The sequence below is a fragment of the Micropterus dolomieu genome, linkage group LG12 (genome assembly GCF_021292245.1).
Source record: "Micropterus dolomieu isolate WLL.071019.BEF.003 ecotype Adirondacks linkage group LG12, ASM2129224v1, whole genome shotgun sequence".
NCBI classification, from domain to species: Eukaryota; Metazoa; Chordata; class Actinopteri; order Centrarchiformes; family Centrarchidae; genus Micropterus; species Micropterus dolomieu.
In genome coordinates this window covers 9,067,807-9,093,859 of record NC_060161.1, presented here as the reverse complement: position 1 = coordinate 9,093,859, position 26,053 = coordinate 9,067,807, and the positions used below count along the sequence as shown (strand labels likewise).

The window sequence follows — 26,053 nt, the reverse complement described above, 5'->3', positions numbered from 1 at the left end:
CACCCTCTCTAGGTTCCAGGGAAAAGACATGAACACAGCCTATAGGCCAAGTTTGACGAAATCAAGTCCTGTAGTTCAAACAGGTAAAGGAGCAGAGAACTCGCTAGTAACAAAGATACCTAACTTAGATTATGAGTTCTGATTTTTCCTGCTCTCCTCAAAGCCCTGACATCCACCTGTGCAGTCGCGCACGCAACGTGACCCAAACAGCATGTGATCTCTGGCCCTGAGGTCAAGCACTACAGAACGCTGACCTCCAACCTCTGCGACAAACGACACCGGTGCGCCCTTGTTGGCTCAGCCCTTATAAAGAAGAGGGCACGTCACATAAACAGAGAGGTGTAGGACATGAACCGAGTTAACTCGTTTCCTGAGTGTCAGTATTAAGCATCTTTTGACACTGGAAACACCAATATTGCTGGTGCTACTGCTACCAAAATTTCCACCACTTATACTAGTAATACTGTTTTTAATAACAGTAACCAAAATGGTAACCTGAACATTATCAGATCAGTCATGGTTTTCAAAAGAGGCCCAAAGTGAAGCAAGGATTGCCTTCTAATGAATATGTTCTTTGTGTGAAAACATATGATTCCTGCCATTCCTGTGACTCCGTGAATACTTCTTCCACTTCCACAAACACTGCCTACAGATATAACCCCACGTGTTACTGCAGCTAGTTCAACTGGAACATCTCCATGTAGCAGCCTCAAGTCATTTCCATATTATTCCTCTCTTCATTTCAGCCAATTAAGGACTCTCTTTGATGCCAAAACTCCAATAGCACCCTACAGTATGACCTAAATATGGAAAGATTGTTCACATACTTTGGGTCTGTGGCAGCTTTTCATGGTTTGGTCCAGGCCTCTTCAACACAACAATGCACAAACCCAGGTCCATGAAATGGTTTTCCCAATTGTGTAGGAGGAATTTGCACATAGTCCTTACCTCAACCCCATCCAACACCTTTGGGACAAACTGGAACGCAGACTGAGCTATCAAGGACTCAACACATCATGCTTGGTTCATTTCAGAAGTATCAGCAGAGAGAAAGACACAGAAACAAGAAAGATGTAACTCAAGACTAAGCCTGGGGGCTCAAGTCATTTTCGGACAGAGATGTTGAAAGAGACAATGAGATGGCAAAACATTAAAGAAAAAAAGAAAAGAAAGTCGATATGATGCTCTCATCATTAGCGTGTCTATGTGAAAGTGTGTGAAGGATGCTTCGCTAATCTAATAACTGCTCATAAACAGGAAAGGCCAGAGCAGGAGGGAAAGAAAGAGTTGTAGTAAAACAACGTTTAGGGATTGGAGCTGCGTGGGCTTGAAGGCCATTCATTTCAACTCAGAGAGGAACAGCGTGACTCATGAATAGAGCCTCTCTGTGGAAAGCATTGTGTCAGCTGTTTGAGCAGAGCTGGTGCAAAAACACTCACATATGCCAAGCAGGTTAACACCTAAGGGAGAGAGCCCGGAACAACAGCAGTTGGATTCAAACACACAGGTCATAATCAACATCCACAGGACGTTATTCTACCCTGAAGTGCACAAAGATACATTATACAGTAGCACAGAGTGGCCCCAATTACTCAGACTGCTGGATAATTCACCTGCTACTTGAGAAATAGTAGCAAGGTAATGCAGTATGAATGCATTGCCACAGTTCATTATGCAGTGACTGAAAAATAATATTTTTCTGCACTAAGCCACACGAATAAAAATATAAATATTCATAAAGGGTAAAATGACTTTAAGCTATGTTAAAGGAGGTTCTCGTTATGTTATCACCAGACTCTACGGTTCCCATCATCTCTAAGTAGGCAATTAAACAACTATGATAATTATCACAATATAATGTTTAATAAAAATATAACAAATGTTCTGTAAATGTTAAATAAAACAAATAAGCACTTAACTTTTCTATTAAGATATTTATTTTGTTGAGAAGACGGGACTGAAAATAGATTTTACTTAATTTTACTCACGCATTTTTGTTGAAAAAAAGATTTTGTCATAAAAGTGTTGGTCATGTTCTGACCATAAAGAAAAGTTTAAAACCACAATTAACCGTCTGGTTTCGGAGCAAAAATCAGCCTTTAAACTTGAAAGAAGTGATGATTTGACATTTATCGTGATAATTATCGACATGGAATAAAAAAAATGACATTTTTTATTGCATTAACATTTGTGGCCATATCGCCCAGCCTTATCTCTCAGCATTGTAGCCTCTGTCAGCTCATAGTTTTGGTTTTACAGCCTGCTTACCATAAAACTAACTTTTTTTATTCCACCTCGATGCTGTTAAGAACACTTCCTGCAGCAGCAGTGAAACTCAGCTGTGATAAAGCCACTGTACGCTACCTGCTCAGCAGCAAACAGCTGACAGACACAGTTAAGGGACTAGCTGGTGAACAAAGTGGAGCATTTAGCAGCTAAAGAGCCCGATACTTTCTTCAAGAGTTGGTGGAGACTCAAAGCAAACACCGCTAAAAGGCAATAGGTTGACACATTTGAATGATCTATAGTCTTTCCTAATATCTGTCCCAATAGGAAATATAAAATATGACATTAAAATGTCACACTTTAATCTGTAAAAAACTTTGGAAATGAAATACATTTGGAGCTAAATTATCTCCACATACACCATCCTGCTGCCATTCTAGATCACCAAACATGGATTCATCCGCCGCTGAAAATAGTTCCCTGACAAAGGCACAATTTACTCCTGTTTGACAATGAGCAGCTGCTTTAAGAAATTACTGAGCCCTTACAAAAGTGAAACTATATATTTGTGTCTCTTTATGAAAGATTTATGTCTTCTGTAGAAACCAGGGGGCTTGGGGTTGAGTGCCACAGAAAGGGTAGGAAAGTCAGAGAGCATTAAGAGACAGACACATTATTGGACTGGAGTTATTGACAGAGACAAAAATAAATATTAACACCAGCTTTATCCTCTAACATTAACACGATGCAGTCAATCTGAGGGTCAAGTATGGATAGCCTTTGAGATAAGTTAAAGCGATTTTTTTAACCACCCTGCCATTTTCAGTATATTATAACTATATTATTCGTGGAGGGAAATAAAAATCACAACTAATAACAAAGAACCAATTAAATCCATTTATAAAAATATAAACTGTCAACACTGGTAATGCTAGTACACTGACAGACACACATGGTTTGTTTACTGGCAGGTCCAGAATAGTGACGGGCGTCGCTGTGACTGCTGACAACCAGCCAGCCATTGCATCACACCCGGGATCCACTGTCCTTGGCTGAGACACAGCCTAAAGTGGTGTGTGTGTGTGTGCATGAGTGTACACATATGTCTGGGGACTCTGGTGTCTACACTACATACCTGTGAATGCATGCATGTGTATGTGCTTAACAGCATGTACATTTTTATACATTTTTGCTGTTGGTCATCAGTGTTGGGCAGTAACGCGTTACTCAGTAAAGCGTTATTGTAATAATATTACTTTTTTAAGGAGTAATAAGTAACAAGTAATATATTAGAATTTCTAACTTGCCCAACAGTGTTGGTCATTGGTTTTACAATTGAATGTAAAGCGTGTGTGTGTGTGTCTGTGTGTGTGTGTCCCCTGAATGTCCTCACCACCAACCTTAGGGTTAGTAGGTTTCATCACATTGTGACTCCCTGCTCTATTCAAAACACAGTTATGGCCCCACATTTAGACACCAACACTGCCACAGACTTAACACTGGAGAGGAAAGGAAATATTTTTGGTGTGTTTATGAGGACCGACAGTGAGGCTACTCTTTACAAACAACTGGCTAGGGGTCAGTAGTGGAAGGTATATTTACTTCTAGTACTTGTATTTCAATGTTTGCTACTTAGTATTTCTACTCCAGTGAAGTTTAGAGAAAAAAGGAATTAGTTATTAGCATTATCACAAATGTGATTTTGAATTAGTGAAATTTGGAATGCAGGGTATTTTACATGGTAGTATTGCTATGTTTACTTCTAAATACTTCCACCAATGGTAGGGTTTGATGATTGGAACATGCTGGGAAAAGTACAAGCCAAATTGTACATGGAGTTCTGTTCTCTGTAAATACACAATCTTATACAAAGACATAACTATTGTACAAGATCCTCTACTTCAAAGCTTATTCAGAGCTGTAGGAACATCATGGGAACATTTGTGGAAAGTCCCTATATAAACAGTATGTGCAGTGAAAATTAAATGATGCTAAAGCTGGAAAAGGTCACTAAAGGCACACTGTAAATCATTATAGGAATATCATAGTGATTTTCTTAGCAACCTGGTCTTCACCCCTTTGTAAGGAGCCCAAATGGCGGAGCTCCCAGTATTAGACATGCAGGCATGGGACCAAGACAACACTGTTGTTGCCAGGGATGTTGCAGGCAGGCAGCATATCAACCTGCAGCATAAGCATTCAGCCTGATACCCCAGGCTTGCTGTTGTCATCTACATTCGCACACCAGAAAGTGCTATACGCTTCTGACCGTGGTTACATAATTGGGGGGGGGGGGGGGGGGGGGGGGGGGGGGGGGCGTTCAGCTGTAAGTTCTACTTACACACATGTAAACACAAATGCACACATATGATCAAGAACTTCTGAGTGATTTCCATATTTCTGAATTGTGGGATTATTATAGTTTATTATGTTAAAAGAGCAATTTTACTTAAGATAGGGCTGAAACGATAATAGGTAAGTCCTGGTTAATAGAAGCAAATCATTAGCTATAACCTGTCTTCCCTGGCAGGTGAACACACCACAAACAGCTTATTAAAGGTCATTATTACCTTTCTCCTCTGGCATTGTCACTCTGCTATTTTCCCAAATGGGATGTCTTCTTATGTCCTTTCGTGATAGTACCTATCAGACAATATCCCAAAAAATCTTTTCAGAGTCCTTTGACGGTGTTGCGACACATCCTCCACACGCTCCGGTGTAATAATAGTAGGTGGGAGCACAGAGTGAGCGCTCTGTCTGTAACTATCTCTGGAATGAGCTGTAGGTCATATTTCTACCTATGTCTCTCTCTCTCTCTCGCTCTCTCCCACCTCTCTGAGTTATTGCAGCTATCTGTTATAAATAGAAGCATGTGCAGCTCAACGAGAATGACACCTCCTCCTGGTAATGTGTCACAGGGCGTGTCGCACTCTCCCCAGTCCACACCAAACGCACCTTTGACAGCTCAGAGATTTTTGGAAAAAGTCTTCTCTGTATGTATCTTTTAACATTACGGGACATTTTTGGAAATGATGGCCGTTACTTGCACTAGTCAGTATTTTCTTTTTTTAAAGAAATTTGTAGTATTTTAACCTGGGTTTTACTTCTTCTGATTTTCAGTCATGCTTACTTTGCACTCTCAAACTCTATTGTAGAGTTTGGGAAATGGAGACAAAATATTATATATCTGGGCAAGCAGTGGGAGCCCAATTAACTTTAATTTTACATAAGTCATGACTTTGCCTTGTCTGCCTGAAATTGGCCAAAAATGGGGAAAGAGCCCGTCATTTCTCCTGGGTAAATGAAAAACATAATGGATGCATAGTATAAAAATCTGTAAGAGCCATTAAAGTAATATAATCTGCTCTCTGTATGTGTATGGCGACTTAAACTTATACCGGTTCACTGACTAAAGAACACACAGAACTATATTTTTATCAAACCACCGTTACTTCCTACATACAATCACTTCTAAAAGACAGAGTTAGCATTTTAATGGAGCTGACAGTGGCTTCCATACATACATACTGTATGTGTATCAAATTATTTAAGGGCAACTTCTGAAAAGCAAGGGATAATAAGAGCTATAATACAAACTTCTGCTGACCACCAAAGGTCACTGCCATCAGTCTGTCACGTCACAATCTGTCTCACTATTTTACAAGTTTGGGACTAGATGTAGTCTGCTGATAGCTGGGTATTACATCTGAGGACTGCTTATCCCTTAGCTGTCCTTCAGGGGAATCACAATGTTGACTTCCTGTATTGGAGCTATAAACTATATATATATATAAAGATTTTTCAAACCTGGTGGGGCAAACAGTTGGCCGTGAGGGCTGATCTAGAGGAAAAGTCGGGGGCCACACAAAACGTCAGCGTCCATCAGCTAGGGACCAGGTAGTGTAAAGATAAGTGAGCAAGTCGTCCACAAGAAAGACATCAACGGCACTGGAGAGCAGGTCTAAAATGGGTAGATTACACTGTAAACGTGATTCTTTCTGGAGCATGACAACATGTCAGTTTCCTGTGTTTAGGAAATGCTTGGAAAATGTAGAACTTAATAAAACATCTTCATGACTAAAAATAACATTAATTTTAGAAATAAATCCTGTCCCAAAGAAGATGGAACCACTTATTGGCCCCTTGTTTTGGTGAAAACAGTGGATTTGAACTAACCCTTTTCCCGTCTTTCATCCTTCCAACATCTTATGCCAACTCTGTCTGTCTCTGTAGTTGGTCTCATGCTTTGTTTCCTATTGTCCTGATTTCCTAATGTCTCTACCCTGCTTTTTTCCCCCTTCCTGCGTGTGCGCGTCTGAATATATTACCTGTTGTCGCCTCGCCATCATGTATGTCGAGTGACTCTGTCACCTGATCGTTCTCTGGATGTTGGATTATTCTGTTTGAATTTATGTTTTTTGACTTCCACAACCTGTGTTTGGATTCTTGCCAACAACTCATAACATGATTTTCTGCTTTCTTTGGATTAAGTGTCCTAGTTTCTTGCCGTTGGGCCCCTCATCTCTGCTTTTCCTGTCATGGCACTTCTGACATCTTGATGATTATTATTAACAACTGAGCCTGTGACTCTGGGCAAAGTGGCAAAGACTTCGTCCCCAAAACTCTGGTATCTCTGAACTGTTGCACATACATAGGCTATTCTATGTGATCTCCTTTTAGTAACCAATGTGATATTTATTCACTTCCATTCAGTGAGCCTCCCCTGAAGCCTCCGCTCCACAGTCATTAGGTTCAAGGTGCCTTCACATTGAGCGGCTGTGTGTTTGTTAGTTTTTCGGGACTGGCTTTAACTCACACCATTGATCTGAGCTGATCTTTAGTCAATATCCAAGGAGCGACCTTAGGGATTCAAGCTATTGCTAATCAGAGGACTCTCAGAGGTAAAGACATAACTGACATCCTTTAGGGAGGGGACGGACACAATTATTTTAACATATCACGAGAAGGGAGGTCACCATTTCAAATGAAAGGAGAGCTCGGAGGCAGCGTGGTATACTTTTGAGGGGAGCTGGATGGTGACGGACCTCGGAAAGTCTTTTTCTTTTTTTTTTTGGAATGAGAAAACATGGCAGCTGAAAGGTACACACAGGATTTGGACAGAATTTTATTTTAAAACATTCACACATAGAAGTAACATGACTGGATGGGAAGAAGTAACTCATGTCAAAGGCGTCTATGTGTTGTGTTGCAGATTTCTACCGAAATTAGCATGCTAACCAGCTAGCCCCGGCCCGTCCAGTGCCTCCAGAGGTCATAGTGAGTTACTGTAGTGTCCAGTCTGTCCTCAGTTCAACATGAGAGGCTGATGAATTTGAGCTGCCCCGAAGGGTCTCCTGCCACCACTTGGTCTTCCCTGTCTCTTCATTCATAACGTTATTCTAAAGATCAGCTCACCATGTGATTAGAAAGAGCAGAGGAGCAGAATGGCTTAGAGAGTCTCCTGGAGCGGGGGAGGAGGAGGTGAAACGCTGCCTCCTATTTGTTTGGAGCATGTGGCAGGAAAATGGCCAACGCATACAGCGAATGGTTGCGTGATGTGACTGAACGCTGTATAGCTTGGAGCAACAATGAGGTCATTCTTCATTCAGCTGGTGTAGGGTCACCTCAGGGTGACGGTAATTATGTTGGACCTTCTCCATCTTCGGGGCCCCAGTCAAACAATAGCTACTTCCACAATGGTGAAGTAAGCAGGCAGATTGATTAGGCGCTGCGCCAAGCCTTGAGAACATGACAGAACCTGCCATAATGATGAAATAAGTGACCATCCCTACGGTGGATCAGCCTGAACATCATTTTATTAGCCACACTAGCAACGAGGTTAACAGAGACACATGCCAGAGGGACTGAGCAGCAGTCAAAACCTCATTTAATCACTGACAGTGTCCCCGTCTTTCTCACACATCCTCAGTTCCTCTCAGCTTTCTTCCCTTGTCGTCTGAAGCTGTGAAGGATCATTGCGGGAACACAAACCGAAGGAAGTGCTCAGTAAATGGTAGGAAGCATCGGGGGGGACAGCACGCATGGTGGACTTGGCCAGTGTGACTCAGCAGCAGGCACCGTTCGTCTGTGTGTGTGTGTGTGTGTGTGTGTGTGTGTGTGTGTGTGTGTGTGTGTGAGCGTGAGGGAAAGAAAAAGACACAGGATCTGCATTGCAAATCATCCAGCACCAGGGCGGCCAAGTCCCGTCTACAACAAATCCAAAAGTGGGACCAAAACAGAGTGCCGCTGCTCCCAGCCGAGTCAAAAGAATGAATCCACACGATTTACAGCCTCATGACGAGATTTATGAGGGCAAAATTCCAAATATAATAATAAAAGGGGCACTTTATGGATTTGTCATAGGAATCTGTGCAGACTTTTAAATAAATGCCATTCGTCTGACTGAAAAACAATGACTCGGCTGCTTTCCCCCTCCAACTGCGATCAATGACAATCCGGGTTTCGCAATAATCTGGCACCAACTTTCTGAATGTTCTCCAGAGTAGCAAATCTTGCATGGCACACCAGTGAATGTTGAGAAAGCAACAGCATTTGCCAGAGAACCAATGTAGTAACAATGCAAAAAAGAACAGCCCAGCTTTTGCCATCTTTTCTAGTTTGGGGAAGGTAAACCTGACAGATATCTGCATGGGCTTCCACGCAGCATAAAAACACCTTCACAGGATGATAAATAAGATTCCCTTCCTTTCCCTCTTTCCTCTAAAGCATCCTCTTTCCTCTGGTATTTTGCAGAGGTTTGGGCTGATTAGTGCACGCTGCAGCATTCTGTTGTCAGCCCAATCTGTCATCCTGCACACGATTTATTAACTTCCTAGAGAGGGACAGGGAAGGAGAGAAAGAGACATAGAGTAACAAAGAGAGCGAGCATGCATTGCTTGAAGGATGCTTTGGGTGATTTATTATCTTAATGTGACCTCTCTCCCATATTCCCCTTTGGTACAGGGATTCAAACAAACAACCACCCTGATTTCATAACTGCCCATCTGGATTTGTAAAGAAAATGATCAAACTTCACATCAAATCTTCCACTTCACACAAACTCAGTGTGCTTTTGTTTCTGAGCTGTGTGCATATGCCAGCTAATAGCTGAGTGCTGGAATCACGTATTTGTTTGAAACCAAGAATTTAAAAATTAGACCACGGTTCACGCTAATCTGTGGTGTTTTTTGGCAGTTCCCAACAAAGTCCAGAACACTTGTTCAGGTGTACTGCCACCGCCGTCTGGACTAGAGGAGAGGTGGAATTACAAATCAGTTATTTGATTAACTGTTTTGAGATGAGCAGGTACCAGTACATTCAGTCACCAGTGAGGGGAGCAACACTGCTAAAAGCTACCAGATTTGCATCCACAACAGAAAAAGCTAGAAGGATGCAATCAGATTTGTACTTGGCAGAGACTCTTATGTGATTGTCCAGGTAAACCGATTGAACTGCATTGCATCCAGGTTTGAGACACGAGAAATAACAAGCGGAAATGGCAATGGAAATAACCTCTGTAAAATACAACCCGTTTAGAGTGGCTGAAGTGTCTCAGAAGCTAAGAACATAGCAACGGTATGACTGTGTCTGCAGCATTGTTTTGGTTATCTAAACTAGCCTAAAACCAAAGTTTGGAGTGTAATTTGGAGCCTACGTGTCAGAAGGGACAGACAGTTTGGCTTATTGCAGAAAGTTGTTGCCTTCACTTCCAAATAACTGTTTTTAACCTGGGGGTTTGTTTGTTGATCGTCTGCTTTCCCTTGTTCCTTGCCACGTCAGACTTCTTTTAATCAACGCCACAGCACCGCAATTAACCTGGTCAGTATATGTATATGTATGTTAGTGTATAGTTCAGTATGGTTATTACTATTAAAACTGTGATGAAAAAAGTCAAACCTATGTTGTAATAAACAAGAATCACTATTTAACAGCAAGCATGCAAAGTACAACAGATGTGGCTATATAATGCTATACCTGCTAAGGACCTTGACCTTTTTTCTATGTCACTCACCACTCTCAGCATTCAGCAGTCAACGCTAATCATGTCACATATGCATATAAGTTTTCTGGGCATCATCAGATCAATCAAACCCTGCAGAGCTCCGACTCTAATGGGAAAGTATTGTATAGCAGGTTAATGCGTGACATGGCTGCAGCGCTAACGTGCACCAGACTATCTTAAAGAGCTTTACTTCAAAGGCTCAGGTGACCATATCACTACTGGAAATACTGGTGGGGTGGCAAAATGGATAAGGGAATGAGACGGAAGCCCCGAGAGCTCCTCTGCAATGCACCATCGACCCCAATCCCAAGTCCATCTGCTGGTCATAAAGCTGAGTTAAAAGGAGGACATTAAGCTATAGGTGGGAGGGTGAGTGTGTGTGTGTGCAAATGCAAAACACGGAGTAAAAAGTAGCTTACCTTTAAACACCCAAAAGGAGTCTTTCAAGTGAACAAAATGCTAGTTAACCTAAAAAGGTTCCCATTCACTACTGTACTTCTGATGTATAACAAAAACTATTCCCAGTGTCGTGAAAAGCTAGGATCCACGGGTTTGCCACTTTAAAGAGATGACACTAATTAAAACCCTGATAGATATGATGCAGTTTGATTCAATAACAACTGATCAAGAGCATCGGAAAAACAAACTCGAACTGATTATAATGTGACCTTCTATACACATGGAGAGGATTAATTATAGCACTGGTGCACTGGCTCATTTTAATTATCAGCGGGGTACTCTCATGCACTTCCATTAAGTGCAGATTTAAAAAAAGAATGGCCCAAATCGATGCAGCAGAGTTTGAGATATCCTGACTTTTTAGTGCCTATTGTAGAGCAAACTCTTAAAATACTGACTTTCCACCTTTTGCTGCAGAAACCTGAGGTGAAACTGGGAGTTTATGGTTGTGTTGCAGATGAAATTGCGTTACGGAAGCTTAAGGAACAGAGGCTAGCGTGGAGGTGATGTCAATCCCCGTGCATTTCAAACATCTCCAGTGTCTAATGCAGGCTTTTATTTTGAAGCCTCCTAACCCAAGGAGGATGAATGAGGCTGTAACCTATGGCAACCAGTGAAGAGGGATGGATGGACGAGAGCCAGGAAAGGAGGAGCCACCGGACTCATAGCAGCTCGTTACAGCAACTCTTACATGACCTGGAATGGCTCCACTCGTTCCTTTTTCTTCCTCTCTCTCCTTTCTTATACTCTTTCCCCTTCTTTTTCTCCTTCTCACTCATTCAAACTTAAATAACTTTAATCGGCATGACATTCAATTTCAACACCGTGCTCTCCACGCTTGTATTTACTAAGAATGTTTATCTTTCACTTGATACTCACTGAAACATGCATAAAAAGTCTACGATAAAAAAATATCCTGATGAAATTGAGATGAGATTCTACCCAACTCCAACGTACTGTCTTTAACAGATACGCAAAACAGCAATCAGATTTCAATCTGCCGACCTGTAGGCAAAAGGGTTGAGTGTATGCAATGTGGTTAAATTAAATGTTCAATTCAATTTGTGGCCGTTTATTGTTATTGGGATGTAACATGTCACATGGGTGCATCTACTCTCTTTTTAGATTGAAGTCAATTCAGTGGGGAACAATTACATTGCCAAAGCAAGCGTGTAATAAAAACATGTACATAAACAGAAGAATTGCACTTTTAAATTACTAAGGCCACAGAGCTCAGCTTCAGTCTTACAGTATGTGTGAATCTGTGCCAAAGATGGCTACAAAAGGACAAGGAGCAACAGTGTTATTAAGGCATTCCGATAGTAATGAAAATAAGAGACCAGAATTCATGAAGCTCAGCATGAGACCAAAACATATGGGCCTGAGTAGCGACAGGCAAGTTGCAGCGATTATATGAGGGACTAACATCAGGGAAGAATCTTGAAATATTCTGTTTAGTGTGTGCGGTACAAATTTGGCACTCCATTACACCCTGCCTGGCGCAAACCGAGGATGTATGAATTCATTTTAGGATCTTTTTAGACTGCCATACCCCCTCTGCAATATCTTCACCCAGATCAAGTTAATAGTTTCATATATTTTTTTTACTGCCTTGGATTTGATGAAAATACAGTAGCTGTGTGTGTGTGTGTGTGTGTGTGTGTGTGTGTGTGTGTGTGTGTGAACTCATGCTTACTTAATTGTGATTACATATGCATATAAACAGGGGGAACACCCTGCAATTCAACAGCATATAATCAGCATGCAAAATATAAAGCAAATCATATGGGAGCAAAATCACAACAAGGGGGAAAAACACACTCACACACAACCTGAACTCTAACAAAAACCTATTTCCTTTTCTACTCTTAAATGCAGACTCAAGTTCTAATCCTATAGCATCTTTGCATCCTTGTGTGGTCCTCATTAGTACAGACACACAGCACACACTGATGGTGGAGCTTCAGACTCACTAAAGCAGATGTTCAGGATTAGTGACCACCAGGAAGCACAACATGAAGCAAATCTGTCTTCCACAACATTTCCCTCTAGTCTTAGGAAGAGAATTAACACCAAAATATGACTTGCGTGACCCACATTTAGGTTCCTACTCTGAAACTCCTTAATTTAAACGGTGTACAGTGTGACTTGGGTGTGTTAACCTGGTTAATTGGTTCATTCACTGGGGACATGTAGAGGCTCAGGGAGCCTAAGGAAAGGAAATGCAAAAAGACGAGAGGAGATATGTGAAGGACAGGAAAACAGGGAAAGAAAAAAAGAACGGGGAAAACAGCAAGAAAGAAAAGATGAAGATAGACGACATCCTTTCTTTCTCGCTGAGAGAGTGTACATAGGAAGAGATGAGAGGAAGAAGGTACCTTTCTTTAATGGTGCTGAAGAAACAAAACAACAGAGTGGAAGGGTTAGAGGGGAAAATGTGTGTTTATTGCTTTTCTTCAACTAGCATAGGTGGGCGCAGAGATATTCTAACTTGTATCGGTGCACAGCACTGTGTGGAACATTGGACAGCCACAAACAACAATGCAGTCTCCAGGAACTATCACACACACACACACACACACACTCAGGAGAACGTGAATTGATGAATAATTCACTGAAGCTCATTGATCTTTGTGTTTTTCTCCGCTTCTCCACACAGAGCAGTAATCTGATCCAGGTTTTAAGTGCAGAGTTAGCTCCCAAGGAAGCTGCACACATTCCCATGATGCATTTGAAAAAACACAAAGGACAACATTTCCTCTTTCCTTGTATAAGGTCCCTTCAAATAGCTCCATCAGACATTTGTTCTTCACCTCAAATTTGTTGCAGAGTTATTTTAGGAACATATTACATCATAAACTGCAAACCCTGTAAGAGCACAATGCAGTAAGTTGTTAAATAAGCTTTGAATACAACGGTGCATGTTTTAATCTGTTCTCTTTCCCTTGACAGAGTCCTGGTGGCTCTCAAAGCTTAGTAGCATAATTTCTACATACCAGCGCTAGGCAGTCAATCTTGCTAGCTAACTGGACTCTTTGACTCTCTGGTTCCTAAAAGGTCAGTCCTGCAAAACAGGTTTGCTGTTGGTAAATATATTTGAGTGTCATTTTTAACAAAAGTTGAACTTGACATAAAGGACTAGCACCTAGCACTGATTTATGTCGCCCTATGACAGCCTCAGAAATCCAGTATAGATCAGGATCTAATTAAGTTCACCTTCAAAAAAAACACCAAGGGGCCTAAAATGAGTGCTCAAGGACTCCAAGTTCTCATCATACTTCCTATCTTGAGGTCAATGCTGGAGATTATAACCTTTGAGACTTTTTCAACCTTTTCAAGCTTTCTTCTTTCCTCCCAGTTTAGTTACCTATAAAGAAAAAACTGATGTCATGACAATGTTAAATAAGTTGAAATACTGCATCTAGTACAATATCTAGAATTTACAACCATGCGTATATCCAGTCATTTACAACATCTTGCTTCTAGATGCCCAATAACAGCGTTCCATGACTACTACCGTGTGACTGCAGTCACACGGTGAGAAATACTTTTAAGTCCAATCATTGCCGTTTTGGCATTTCCAGGACAGCCACTAGGTTTTTCTGGTTTGAAAAAGGGAAGCAGTTCAATCAGAGGAAGTTCATTAGCCTCAAGATGAGGGTAAAATGAAGCGCAAGATCAACTTTGTGGATTGGTGTGACGTTTGTAGTGGCCATTGAGCAGAACAGCTATGATGAAGAGGGAACTGAGCCTGAAGGCGAAGTTCTCAATGAACCAGTGGCTCCATGTTCCAACCTGCAACCATAATCGTGAACATGGTCTATTGACTGAAAGAATCAGATCATGGACGCAAAGACAAAATGAGTTTCTGTCACAGGGTGTCTGGACTGAAATCCAGAAGGAGCTCAGAGAATAACAGGTGCTTTTCATTCCATTGCACTGAAAGGAGTCAGTTGAGGTTGTCTAACATTTGATTCTCCAAAGATACCCCCTGGACACCTCCAAGTGAAAGTCCTCTGAGTCCAATAGAAAGGACAGACCCAGAACACCCTGGATGGATTACATATCCAATCTAGCATGGGGACATTTCCCAAAGATCCCACCAGGAGCTGGATGCAATGATGTCTGGGCTACTTTGCTTAACCTGTGGCCACCTGAATCTGGACAAGCACTAGGAATGCACCGAATGTTCGGCCACCGAAATGAAATGGCCGAAAATAGCAAACAAATGAAAAAACCCTCTTGGGCCTCGGACCCATACTTGTTCGGTATTCGGCCAAAACTTTTCATTGCATCCCTAATAAGCAGCTTAACATAGGTGGGTGGAGGGATAGTTGGACGGTATGTTGCGAGTGCAGACTTCCAGATGTGTGGTGAGCTTCAGCTGAAACAATAATTTTGAGTCTTCACATTTTTGTCAGCCAGGTTCATTAAGCGCTGCGTGGAGGTGAGAAACACTGGTTATTTAGAAAGGTGTGTAAGAGAGATCAGTGAACCGAATAAGACATTTGTTTCTGTGTGTCTGTGTGTACAGGAGTGCATATTTCCCTCTGCTCTGCTTAATGAAGATTTTTAAGATTTCTAGGTCATCATTAGAAAAAGAGTCACACCCATTCCACTGAAACAGAATTTAGACATCTCATGGGACGCTCAAACAGACAGCTGACACATTTAATAAAACCTGATTAAACGAGTGAAGAAACACAACTAATGCAGAATGCAGGTGGTTCCATACAGATCACAAGGGCTCAGTGAATGCTTTCATCAGTATGAAGATGATTTGAATCAAATGTTTTTTTAGAGCAATTTGTTAGACAGATACCACCATCAAAACACCAAATAAGGGAACATCCTTTGGAAGAATGGTGTTCCTAACTTCACTAGAGTTTCAGAGACTTGGTGAATCTATGCCAAGGAACACCAAAGCTGCTCTGGTGTCTGATAGTGGACCAGCCCAGTGTCGCTAGGCATTACATTCCATACCGTTTATGTCCAATGCAAACATTAAAGAGGTGGTATTATGCTCATTTTCAGGTTCAAAATTCTATTTAGGGGTTGTACCAGAACAGATTTACATGGTTTAATTTTCAAAAAACACCATATTTTTGTCATACTGCACATTGCTGCAGCTCCTCTTTTCACCCTGTGTTGAAGGCTTTGTTTTAGCTACGGAGTGATACATCTTGTCTCTAAATAATCTTTGTTGGGAGTTGCACATGCTCAGTCCCTAGTTAAGGACTACTAGCCAATCAGAAGCAAAGAAGGGCGGGCCAATGAGAAGAGAAGAGGGCCAATGAGTGTTTCTGAGGGCGTGTCTGACTAGCCAAGCGTTATATGAGTAGGAAGGAATATAACTCAATAAAGGAGAGGGGAAAAGCCAAAAAGCATAATACCACCTCTTTAAGTGCTGTGCCTTTCAATTAAAAGTGTGCCTTTTGTTTGATGAAGCAGAAAGTCAGGCTGGGAGACAAAGTTAACGTCTACTAGATGGTTTAACACAAAATTCTGTACTAACACTCATGGATTAAGCATCCTCTGACATTTAATCTGGTGCCCTAAACTAAGCCCACTAAACTAAGACTGTGAACAAAGACTCGTAAGAAGTAACGATTTGATACTTATCGTGATAATTATCGATTTTTATCATGATAACATTTTTGGCCGTATCGTCAAGCCCTAATCCAGGGTTTTACAGAATTATCCAAAACAGCATCTGCATATGATAGGGTGCGACATACTACTAAAACACATTCTCTTGGTGTTTCCCCAAATTTGTGTAAAGATGCAGGCTTAAACAGTAAAACAGGCAAAGGAAATCCTCATCTCCCTACCAGCATCTCGCTAGGTTTTGCTGTGGCTAGACCAGCCACTAGAATCCCACTACTCATTTAAATTGCTAGCTGCTGTCCTGCATGGGCAAACACAAAAAGTAAGGGGCAATTTGGTTCAGCAGAGAGTAGACTGTCTCATTACGCATACAATATTTGTGCAGTTAACAGTTTAAGCAAACAGCAAATAGCGTATCCAAATAATGAAGAGTTAAGAAAACTACAGAGACAGTGAAACTTTTGTCACATAAATTCCTTAGCGATAATAAAATAACTCAAGCTTGCTTTTGGTGCTCAGTTGCTACACTCGCTGATCCCTTGGCTTTTTACATGCTTTCCTATTAAGAATAACATGCGCAGTTCCCTTATAATGTTCATTTAACTACATGGCTGCAGTTATTTACATGCTACATCTGCACGAACACAGCCTGTAACTCTGTGTGCTGTAATTCACTGTAAAATGTATGGCTGACCTTGATGGCTGCCATCACGCCTAAATGTCACACACTCAGCATGTTCAACACAGAAGAAAAGCAGCAGACTTAACAGGAAGTTCCATGCGTCATGCTGGAGCTGTGAGGTATGCAGGGAGGAATGAATAAAGTATGACTCAATGGACAGATCTTTGCAGAACAGTAATCTGCAATAGGAAAACCTAAGTTTTTTTTAAATGAAATATTTTCCATTTCTTTTTCATTCAATTCACTTGTGATACACATATTAAGGGTCCTTTCTTGCTTTTGATTGAGCTAGGCTAGCATTTTCCCCTGCTTCATTTTAGCTAAGCAAGGCTAAACACACCAACATCTTTGTGCACACATGAAAATTCTCCTCTGACTTTGGTAAATGGAACATAAGCTAACTGGGTAAACATACTGTTTATTATTCTTTCACTTTCACTTTTGAGTTTGTGTCCCATGATGAACTGATGAATGATGACATTCAATCATACATATTGTTATATTATAATATAATTACAGTATTATCCAAAAACATCATATTCTTCGAAAGCTGTGATGTGACCAAACTATTCAGGCACGTAGGACAAACAGCATGCCATTCCTGCCTGTATCAGAGGCCCATGTAAAACAGCAAGCTGCTGGGAAATGTCACAAACCCACACCACATTGCAGGGTTAATTGCTTCCGTGTGTGTGTGTGTGTGTGTTGCCACAGTGCAGCAGCTTAGCACCAGTGAGGTCAGCCAGTATTTATCCCAGTAAGAAGAGGTGTGTTGTCAGCCTGACTGCAGTCTGGATCTGCCCACCAGTTTGTGGTGCACTGTTCATTTTACTGTATCATTCAGCAGTGCTTGGCCACCACTATAAGCAGCAAGAGCACGACTAAAACAGCTAGAGAAACTAGCTGACTCACTGTCACACTGTCATGGTTTTCCTGGGCACAGAGCCTTTGTTAATGTTATTAGCAACAGTTTTCTTTACCTACTATGACAAGTCAAAATGTCTGCAGTGAATGTTTTGGCATCTTTACTACAAATTAGGGTTGGACCCGAATATTCGAATATTTCAATATGAAATCAAGCCCTCAGCTGTGTGGAACTGAGTGATGACTGCAGTAGTGTGGAAGTTATGGAGTTTATTCATTTTACAATTGCTTAATTTCATTACAGATCAAAAACAGTCAAATTTCCTACATTTTAAAATTAATCAGTAAACTGTAGGCTGGAGACAAACAGCAAAACAATGAACGCATTTAAATCAGCCTAATTATATTAGGCCGATTGTAGAAGAAGAGCATTTTGTCGCTATAATTAAAGTTAAAAGTCAATTTTGCATAATAACGTATTAGATTTAGTTCCGCTACCGGAAACACTAAACTATTCCCGGATTCTGCTCTGGACCTGCTCTGTGCAACGTCATCACCGAGATGCGCGCGCAACCAGGGGGCAGAAAGCAGCATCCTGTCCTCGTGGCACAACAGTTTAAACGGCTAGCTCAGAAATTGTAATGACTAACTTTTTACTTATTACTCATTTAAAAAGTAATAATATTACTTAACTTATTACTGGGTATTAAAAGTAAATAGTCAGGTTACTCGTTCCGTTACAATGACTTTCAACCACCGTACCCCATTCTTAAAAGTGATGGGAAACCTGTTTAGCAGCGTATTTTAGATATGAATCCACTTTTTAACCTGAGGAGGCAACAAGCAGCCGAACTGAAAACATATGATGCAGCATCCTCTGGTCTGAGAGGCTGCATCATATAGGCTATGGGTATAGGCTATTAAAAAATAATTAAAAAACAAAGCACGTCTCTCCCGACATTTTAACTGATCTTGTATTCATAACAGCATCAATGAGGATGATTTTTACGAAGCACATAGCGTTTTTTAATGCCACTGTCTGAGAACAATTAAGCAAGTGTCTCGACAAACAATTAAGCAAGTGTCTCGACAAACAATTAAGCAAGTGTCTCGACTTTTGAACTAACGTTAGTGTTTTGCACGTCCATTTATAAGAGAAGTATTCAGTGCTTTTACAAAACACAAAACATTGTTTAACGCCACTCTCTCCTGCCGAGTGAATGCTTCACTGGCAGTAACGTTAGCTGCCAGAGTTTCTCTCTACAGGCTAAGTTTCAAACAAACAAAATTGTTAGGGGTTGAAAGCTTTTTTTGATGGTCACACAACGTTTACGGAAGACCATGTTCTTTGCATCTCTGAGTGTGACACAGCTCCGTTAAGCCTAATGGCAGTATTTACAGCTGTGGAAAGAGCGCTTCTCCCCCTCGTTCTCCTTTTAGCTTTTTGGCTAGCAGCTGACAACATTACGTCCAGTTTCGCTAACCTGCAGCGCAGTCAAACATCTTATATTAATATGCGATATGAAACACAAACAAACAGATCCATCTCTGAAATGGCAGTTTATTATTAAGTCAACAAGAATTTACAAACAATGCGTAATCTACGTTGATCCCAGCGGATGACTACATTCTTCTGACCGGCTACCGAAGCGCTTTTGCACCTGGCTGCGCGCGCATCCAGTAGTGTTTGTATACAAGAAACCCGTCTATTAGGCTACTATCTAAGCGTCGAAGCTCAAAAAAATTACATTCGGGCCAGCCCTACAACAAATCAGCGATTATCTTGAATTCTAGTGTCTTTTTCGTATTAGTTTACTTGCCCCAAACAGCCAACGTCCCAACTGTATGTATGTTAGCAATAAGCTAGCCAGCAACCTCTATGCCAACAGTCATTGTTTTGGGTTATTTCCTGTTTTATTTTGAATCCTTCATATATGTCTTGTATTACTTTACCTCCTGCCTTTGTGTGTTTTCTAGCCTTTTTGACTGTCTCCCTTGCCCTAGTTAGTTTCACCTGTGTCTAGTTATCCTCCCCTCTCTTCTGCATGTCCCTATGTTCCCCTTGTTTGTGGTGGGTTTGTCTTCGTCTTGATGTCAAGCATACCAGCCTTTCCCTAGTGTTTCTCTGTGTCTTCGGATATTCATCCTGTTCTGTTGGACTTCTTTTGATTCTTTTCTGTGCCCATTTGGATGGGTTTGCCTTATAGTCTGCTCATGTGTTTTTGACCCTCAAAGCCTTGGCTGAGTGATCATATACCTGAGTGGGGCACGGGCTTCCTTAGCAAATCTACCTAGCAATCTGCCTGCATTCTGGCCTGCTAGCAACAAGTCTGCTAGTAGCCACCAGTCTGCACTCAGGTCACCAGCCTTTGCTGCCCAGCACCACTGAGTCACTGCTGCCCAGTGCCTCAGAGACTCAGTTGCCCACTATCACTAACATTACATTTACTCATTTGGCAGACACTTTTATCCAAAGCGACTTACATTTAAGCATTTGACTCAAGTTGAAACACCCTCAACTCGTGCCTCGCCTCAGTTAGCACCGCACAGGCCGAACGTTCAGTGCCAACCTTGGAGTTTAACAAAACATTCCAAGCACAAAGTCCACTTACTGGAAATTTTTCCAGAACTTTCCACTACATCTGGTGGCCATAATCACAGGATGAAAAAGAACAAGCAAGTGGACTGTTGTGTCAAACCTTTATAAAAATTTATTTAGAGAATCCTGACACTAACCGATCCAAACTAATCATATCATTATTGTTGAAAAGATTGGGGTTAAGTAAACAATCACATGATGAAAACAGTCTTTTGTTTTATATAAATGAAAATGTTATTATTTTGGTATTAACTGATAATGATCACATGATTAACAGATTAATATACAATAGATTATTAAAATCTTTAGTTACAGTCCCAATCATGAGCTATTGCTGATCCTTTCCCATTCCTATGGGAAGACATAGATAACTAGTGTGGTATTCATGAATTCTGTAAAGTAATACATATATACAGTAACTAAAAAAACTGCCAACCCACTACATATAATCCAGATGGAGCATTGGCTATCAGCCTGGACTTGATAAAACCACACACACACACACACACACACACAAAGATCCTCCTGTGTTATCTATAGATATTAGCACATTCTTGCTAATTCTCCAGTATTTTCCCCTTTCTCTTTCTACTGTATGGTCTCTCCTCCACAAACACTTTGTCAAGCACAAACTGCACATATGTAAACACACATATCATCAGTCTTGACAGAGAACACACAGAAAAGCACACACACACACACACACACACACCCTGGAGGCACATGCCTTTCAGCACAAAACTCCTGCACACTGCTGCGAGACTTGTGACACAAATTAATTTAACAGCACAGAGTCAGAGGGAACCAGCTGCAACAGTGTGACAACTGCCAAAAGATAATCATATGTGTGTGTGTGTGTGTGTGTGTGTGTTTGTGGGTGGGTGTAGTTGCTGTCTAGCTAGTAGTTAACCAAGAGTTCGTGGTTCATAGCTGGTACCAAAATGTGTTTTTCTCTTAGTCAAGGATTTTGAAATGTTCTAAAACATTCATCTAAATGTTTGCAACAATAATTTGTTGTTGGGTTTGAACTTTGATTTGGATTTGTTGTTAGTAAGAGCACTACGAATAACACCAGCCGTAACCTTTACACAATTAGTAACATCAATCTCAGGGCTAGGTGTTCAGTACAAAGCTGGAGCCAGGACGTGGTTAGCCAAGCTAGCATAAAGACTGAAAGCAGATGGAAGTAGCTATCACGGCTCTGTCCAATTCAAAAATTCACCTATCAACAACTGTAAAGCTCACTGATTAACATGTTGTATAGTTATGTACAGAAACAGAAACGGACAGTAAAAACAACAATATTTGGGAAGTGCCTATTTCTTGACCCAGGACTTCTATAGAGCGTTTCTGACCATAGAACTGGTTCAGGTACAGTTGGTGAGCACGGGGTTTTTGTACAGGTAGGAAGCTTGGATCCTGACAAAGAATTGGATTTTGTGTCAGGTTTGGACAGTTTTATTGTGTAAAGCTTCAGGCTGGGGTAAGGTTTGGGTTCAGTTATGTTCAAATGTATATTATTAAAAAAATATAGCTCCAGAACTTGGGTTGGGTTTTGGGTCTTAAATTCGGTAGTACCAGTCGGGTTGAATAGTCTGGTCTCAGGAAAACAAAAAGTGGATCAACTGTCATATTGGGCTATCTGGATAAAACTGACTTGACTTGATGAAAGAGTAGCGTGGCGTGTGTTGAGTGGACACTTCTCATCATTGTTTTTTCCTACAGAATCTTTGCGCAAAGCCACAGGGCTGTACAGCCGATAGATTGAATATATGCTACACTGATCCCAGCTGTCTTCCCCTAAAGAACCAGTCGTGAGGATATCACCAAAGAGTCAGCAGGTTCCCACCGTTAGGTTCAACTGTACGCAAACAGGCAGAATAACAGCTTGGGAAACAGTATTGATCAGACCTCTCTTTATGTGACCTGTGGCAGTAATCTGAGCTGGAATTAACAGGCTATTCTACCATCATCCATCCCTATTAGTCACTGATAACTAATCCCTGTGGTGAAGGGACTCAGTGCTGTCGATGTGTGTCAGCTTAGGAGATACCTAGGAACTAAACACACATCCAGTTAACAGTGTAATCTATTGTAACTCTTTAACCTTTTGCTGCTGCATGGATAGAGGTAAACCAAAGATAGAGTTAATTATATTTTTCTGGAATTGAAAGAATGACTGTTCTGCAGATTGATTGTACTGCTGCTCAGGGTGTGTTCATGCCAAGCCTGTTCTAAGAGATTTATTTAAACTCCAGCGCACCACGCCTGTGGTTTGACCAGGTAAACAATGTCAAATACAGGTGGCACTAAACAACCACACTGCCTGTAAACGCGGATCTCAGTTTTCTTAGCATTTTTTTTCTTCTTTCTTCTTCTTTTTATCCAAGAATCCCATAGGATCGGGATCAGATGCCAGGACAAATTACTTTGTGTTGTACTGATCAGGATGGATGAGGAAAACAGACTGCAGATGCATTTTTAGTACATAATTCAGAACATAATTTATACTAGAAGCCTCAAGTTTGATCATTTGACCGACTTCCTACCGGTTCTGGTAGGATAGCAGGACAATTCCATTATGTTGTCACAATCAGGCTGAATTGCAAAAAGCCAGCTCCAGAAGTCGACAAGAAAAATAAATAATTTATGTTTTCCTTTTTTTCTGCCAAAGTCATTTCACTGTGGAGTGAAGTGTGACTATTTGATCGAGAGACAATTGGGACACGATCGGGACAAGACTGGGACAGGATAAGGTCACAGGACCAGGAGGGCACAGGAAACCGATGGTCAGGACTGGAAAGGATGGGAAGTTCCGGTGTGTCTCCCCCTAAACTCGACACAATAAAAGAAAACAATGCCAAAGCACAAATGCCCCAACCCAGTGAGATGATCAATCACCAAAACAGAAGTTATTTAAAAGTCCATGTAACCTTTGTTCCCTGCATCACTTGTAATTGAAACCCCTGCTGCAGAGAGATATTAGGTAGAGAACCAGCTCTACATGTGAACCACCACTGTATAATTACTGTACATGTTTACAGGCTGATGCCCACATGTGGTCACTTCATTTCCTGGGATTTTTTTCTTATATGCCACTTTTGTAAAGCACTTTGTGGCTTATCCTTGTGAAAAAGCGCTATAAAAATAAAGTGTGCTTACTTACTTTACTTCTTATTTTCTTTCAAATTCAATTCTCGCTCGACACACACACACACACACACACACACACACACACACACTGTTTATCAGGAGCAGCTTGCCCCTACATGTGGAGACCAGCTGTCATCACACGCAGGTAGAGATCTAAAATGAATTTTCATGCTCACGTCCACTCACACATCCAGCCAACATTCTGCAAAAGTTAAAAGGTCAGCCTTCTGCAAAGAGGGGAGACAAAGTCCCAGACAAACGATGGCCCTTCGATTGCACTTTACAGCCGTGTGCCAATGAATTTCGCCTTCCGTCTCGACTCCCAGACAAACTGCAGCACTCTCATTAACAGCTCCAGCAGTGCTGCAGAGCACAGATCCATAGAAACCATCCCTGCTTTCTGTTTTGAGGAGCTGGATTACGAAGGATTAGGAGCCTGATAAGAACTATATAGTGTAGTGGCTATATGTGAATAAGAGTTCATCTGGACAGAAAAACAAACTTTTTAGGAGGCGCATTGTCATAAATCTTAATTTCAGTTTCTGACATCTCTGGATAGTATGGTGCTAGTACCGATGAGGTGACCCCTAAGGTTCCTTGAAAAAGACCTGCCGTGTCCAAAATGTGATCTCATAACCTTAGTACTAAGCTTCTTCATTCACACATAAGACTGACCACAGATTGTTGTTATTAACTAGCGAACACACAAACATTCAAACATGTATGTAGATGTGCCTCCATCTAGAATTTGGATTTTATCCATTATGACATTTTATTTACAACTACAGCCCAAACTCAGAAGGTCTTTGTGTCGGCTGAAGCATTACATGTATTCATTACAGTGCAGTTCTCCTGCTACAGGACTTGGCAGGACACAGGCCTGAAATGAACACCTGCCTTGTGTTGCATTTGCTGAATCCTCCTCAGGGACAAAGCCAGGTGTGACAGCAGCCCGCCAGGAGCCAGGCCTGCTGTAATACACCACAACAATGCCTCTTTAAACCAGGACTGACTGCAGAGCAACATGATGAAAAGAGCCACCAAACCCACTGTGGGCGTTTCTGCATCCTGTCTAATTAGCCCACATGACATTCATTTTCACAGGGACAAATTTGAGGTTATTGTAACACATTTTAAATGAATAATATAGCCTACACATTATACACGGGGGGGTGGGGTTGTGTGAATTAGAGCAGAGCTACCAAAGACTCAGCATTGATCTACACAGCTCATAGGAATCCCTACAGGAATATTTAAAGTTAACGTTATTGGGACTAGACTGGATCCCGTGCAACCTACAATGAAAATGGTCTTACCAGTGCTGCTCATGGTGCCAGTCAGATGTGTCCTCCCGTCAGATGGTGCACAGTAAATAAGCCACTATCCACACTGACAGTACATGGATGGTGCCTCGGTGCCAGGCAGCAGAATGAATGCAGGCAAGTGTTCACCCGGGAGTGCTGCAGAGATCCGGGCTGGCCCTGGCTGCTGAGGCCGCAGAGATGTCCCGACACAGCCGCACTGAGAAGACAATGTCCTGCACACACTGCAGCGCTGCGCTGCCTCTGTACGGAGGACGGTGCAGGTTGGGTGTGGGCGCACAGAGGAGAAACGCGACAACAGTTAAGCTGGATGGAAGAGTAAGTCGAGTTTCCGGTGTGACATTTCAAAATAAAAGCCGAGTCCGGCAACTATCTGAGGATATTTTAGGCATCTGCGCAGCAAAATCTGCAGGCTTCAGTTCTCCCCTTCTATTGTTTAAGTTTTCCCTATCTGGTCAAACTTATTTAGGCAACGTCTGGGAATCATAAATATCAATACCACCAAGCCAATTATGTACCCTATTTAGAACTGTGTTAAGTAAAGTAAAAATAAAGAATATTCATACTTTTATTTGGAAGAAATTCCTATCCTTGGTCATATTCAATCAAATTAAATATGAAAACAGATATCAAATGATATCAAGCCTTAAGATCCCCAAACCAACCAATAGCTACTCCTATGGCAATTCAATTGAAGTGATTCACTTAATAAGTGACAGGTGATTGCTAGTTAATGAGCTCAGAATGGAAATGTGAACATCTAACTTTCCATGACAAATGTGCGTCTCCATCTGCCAAGGAAGAGCAAATAGCTTCAGAGCAGCTTCATGAGATTTACTAGTCAGATGGATTTAATCTATATTTTAAGACAGGGCTGTTTCGCAAAATGAGCTCAAAACAATAGGTAATGATGTAATAAGTGACTTTTTTATATTTTACTATAGTGGCGTAAATTGTCAAACAATCAAATAACATAAACCAACTGACATGCAATAGCCTAAAATTGAACATTTTGGGCCCCTGGTGTGTTTTGCTTGCTAATCCAGCCTTGATCACAATTTCTTTTCCAGCTAAAATTAATATATACAACGTACAATATACACCTATATGCACCTGCATGGTGTGTATGCTTTCAGTTA

At 41.3% G+C, this 26,053-nt stretch overlaps 1 protein-coding gene across 14 annotated transcripts in view; it reads right to left on the bottom strand.

Moving 5' to 3' along the window:
- Positions 1 to 25,179, bottom strand: part of ablim2 (actin binding LIM protein family, member 2) — a 101,157-nt gene extending 75,978 nt beyond the window's left edge. For 4 of the 14 annotated variants that reach the window (XM_046065949.1, XM_046065950.1, XM_046065951.1 and 1 more), the window contains exon 1: positions 4,797 to 4,970. In XM_046065949.1, the coding sequence (XP_045921905.1) occupies positions 4,797 to 4,812 (16 nt within the window). In that variant the 5' untranslated portion in view covers positions 4,813 to 4,970. Of the gene's footprint in view, positions 1 to 4,796; positions 4,972 to 24,908 lie in introns of those variants that run through there. The other 10 variants (XM_046065954.1, XM_046065960.1, XM_046065953.1 and 7 more) reach the window with 5 other exon arrangements.
- Between the last annotated feature and the right edge of the window lie 874 nt (positions 25,180 to 26,053).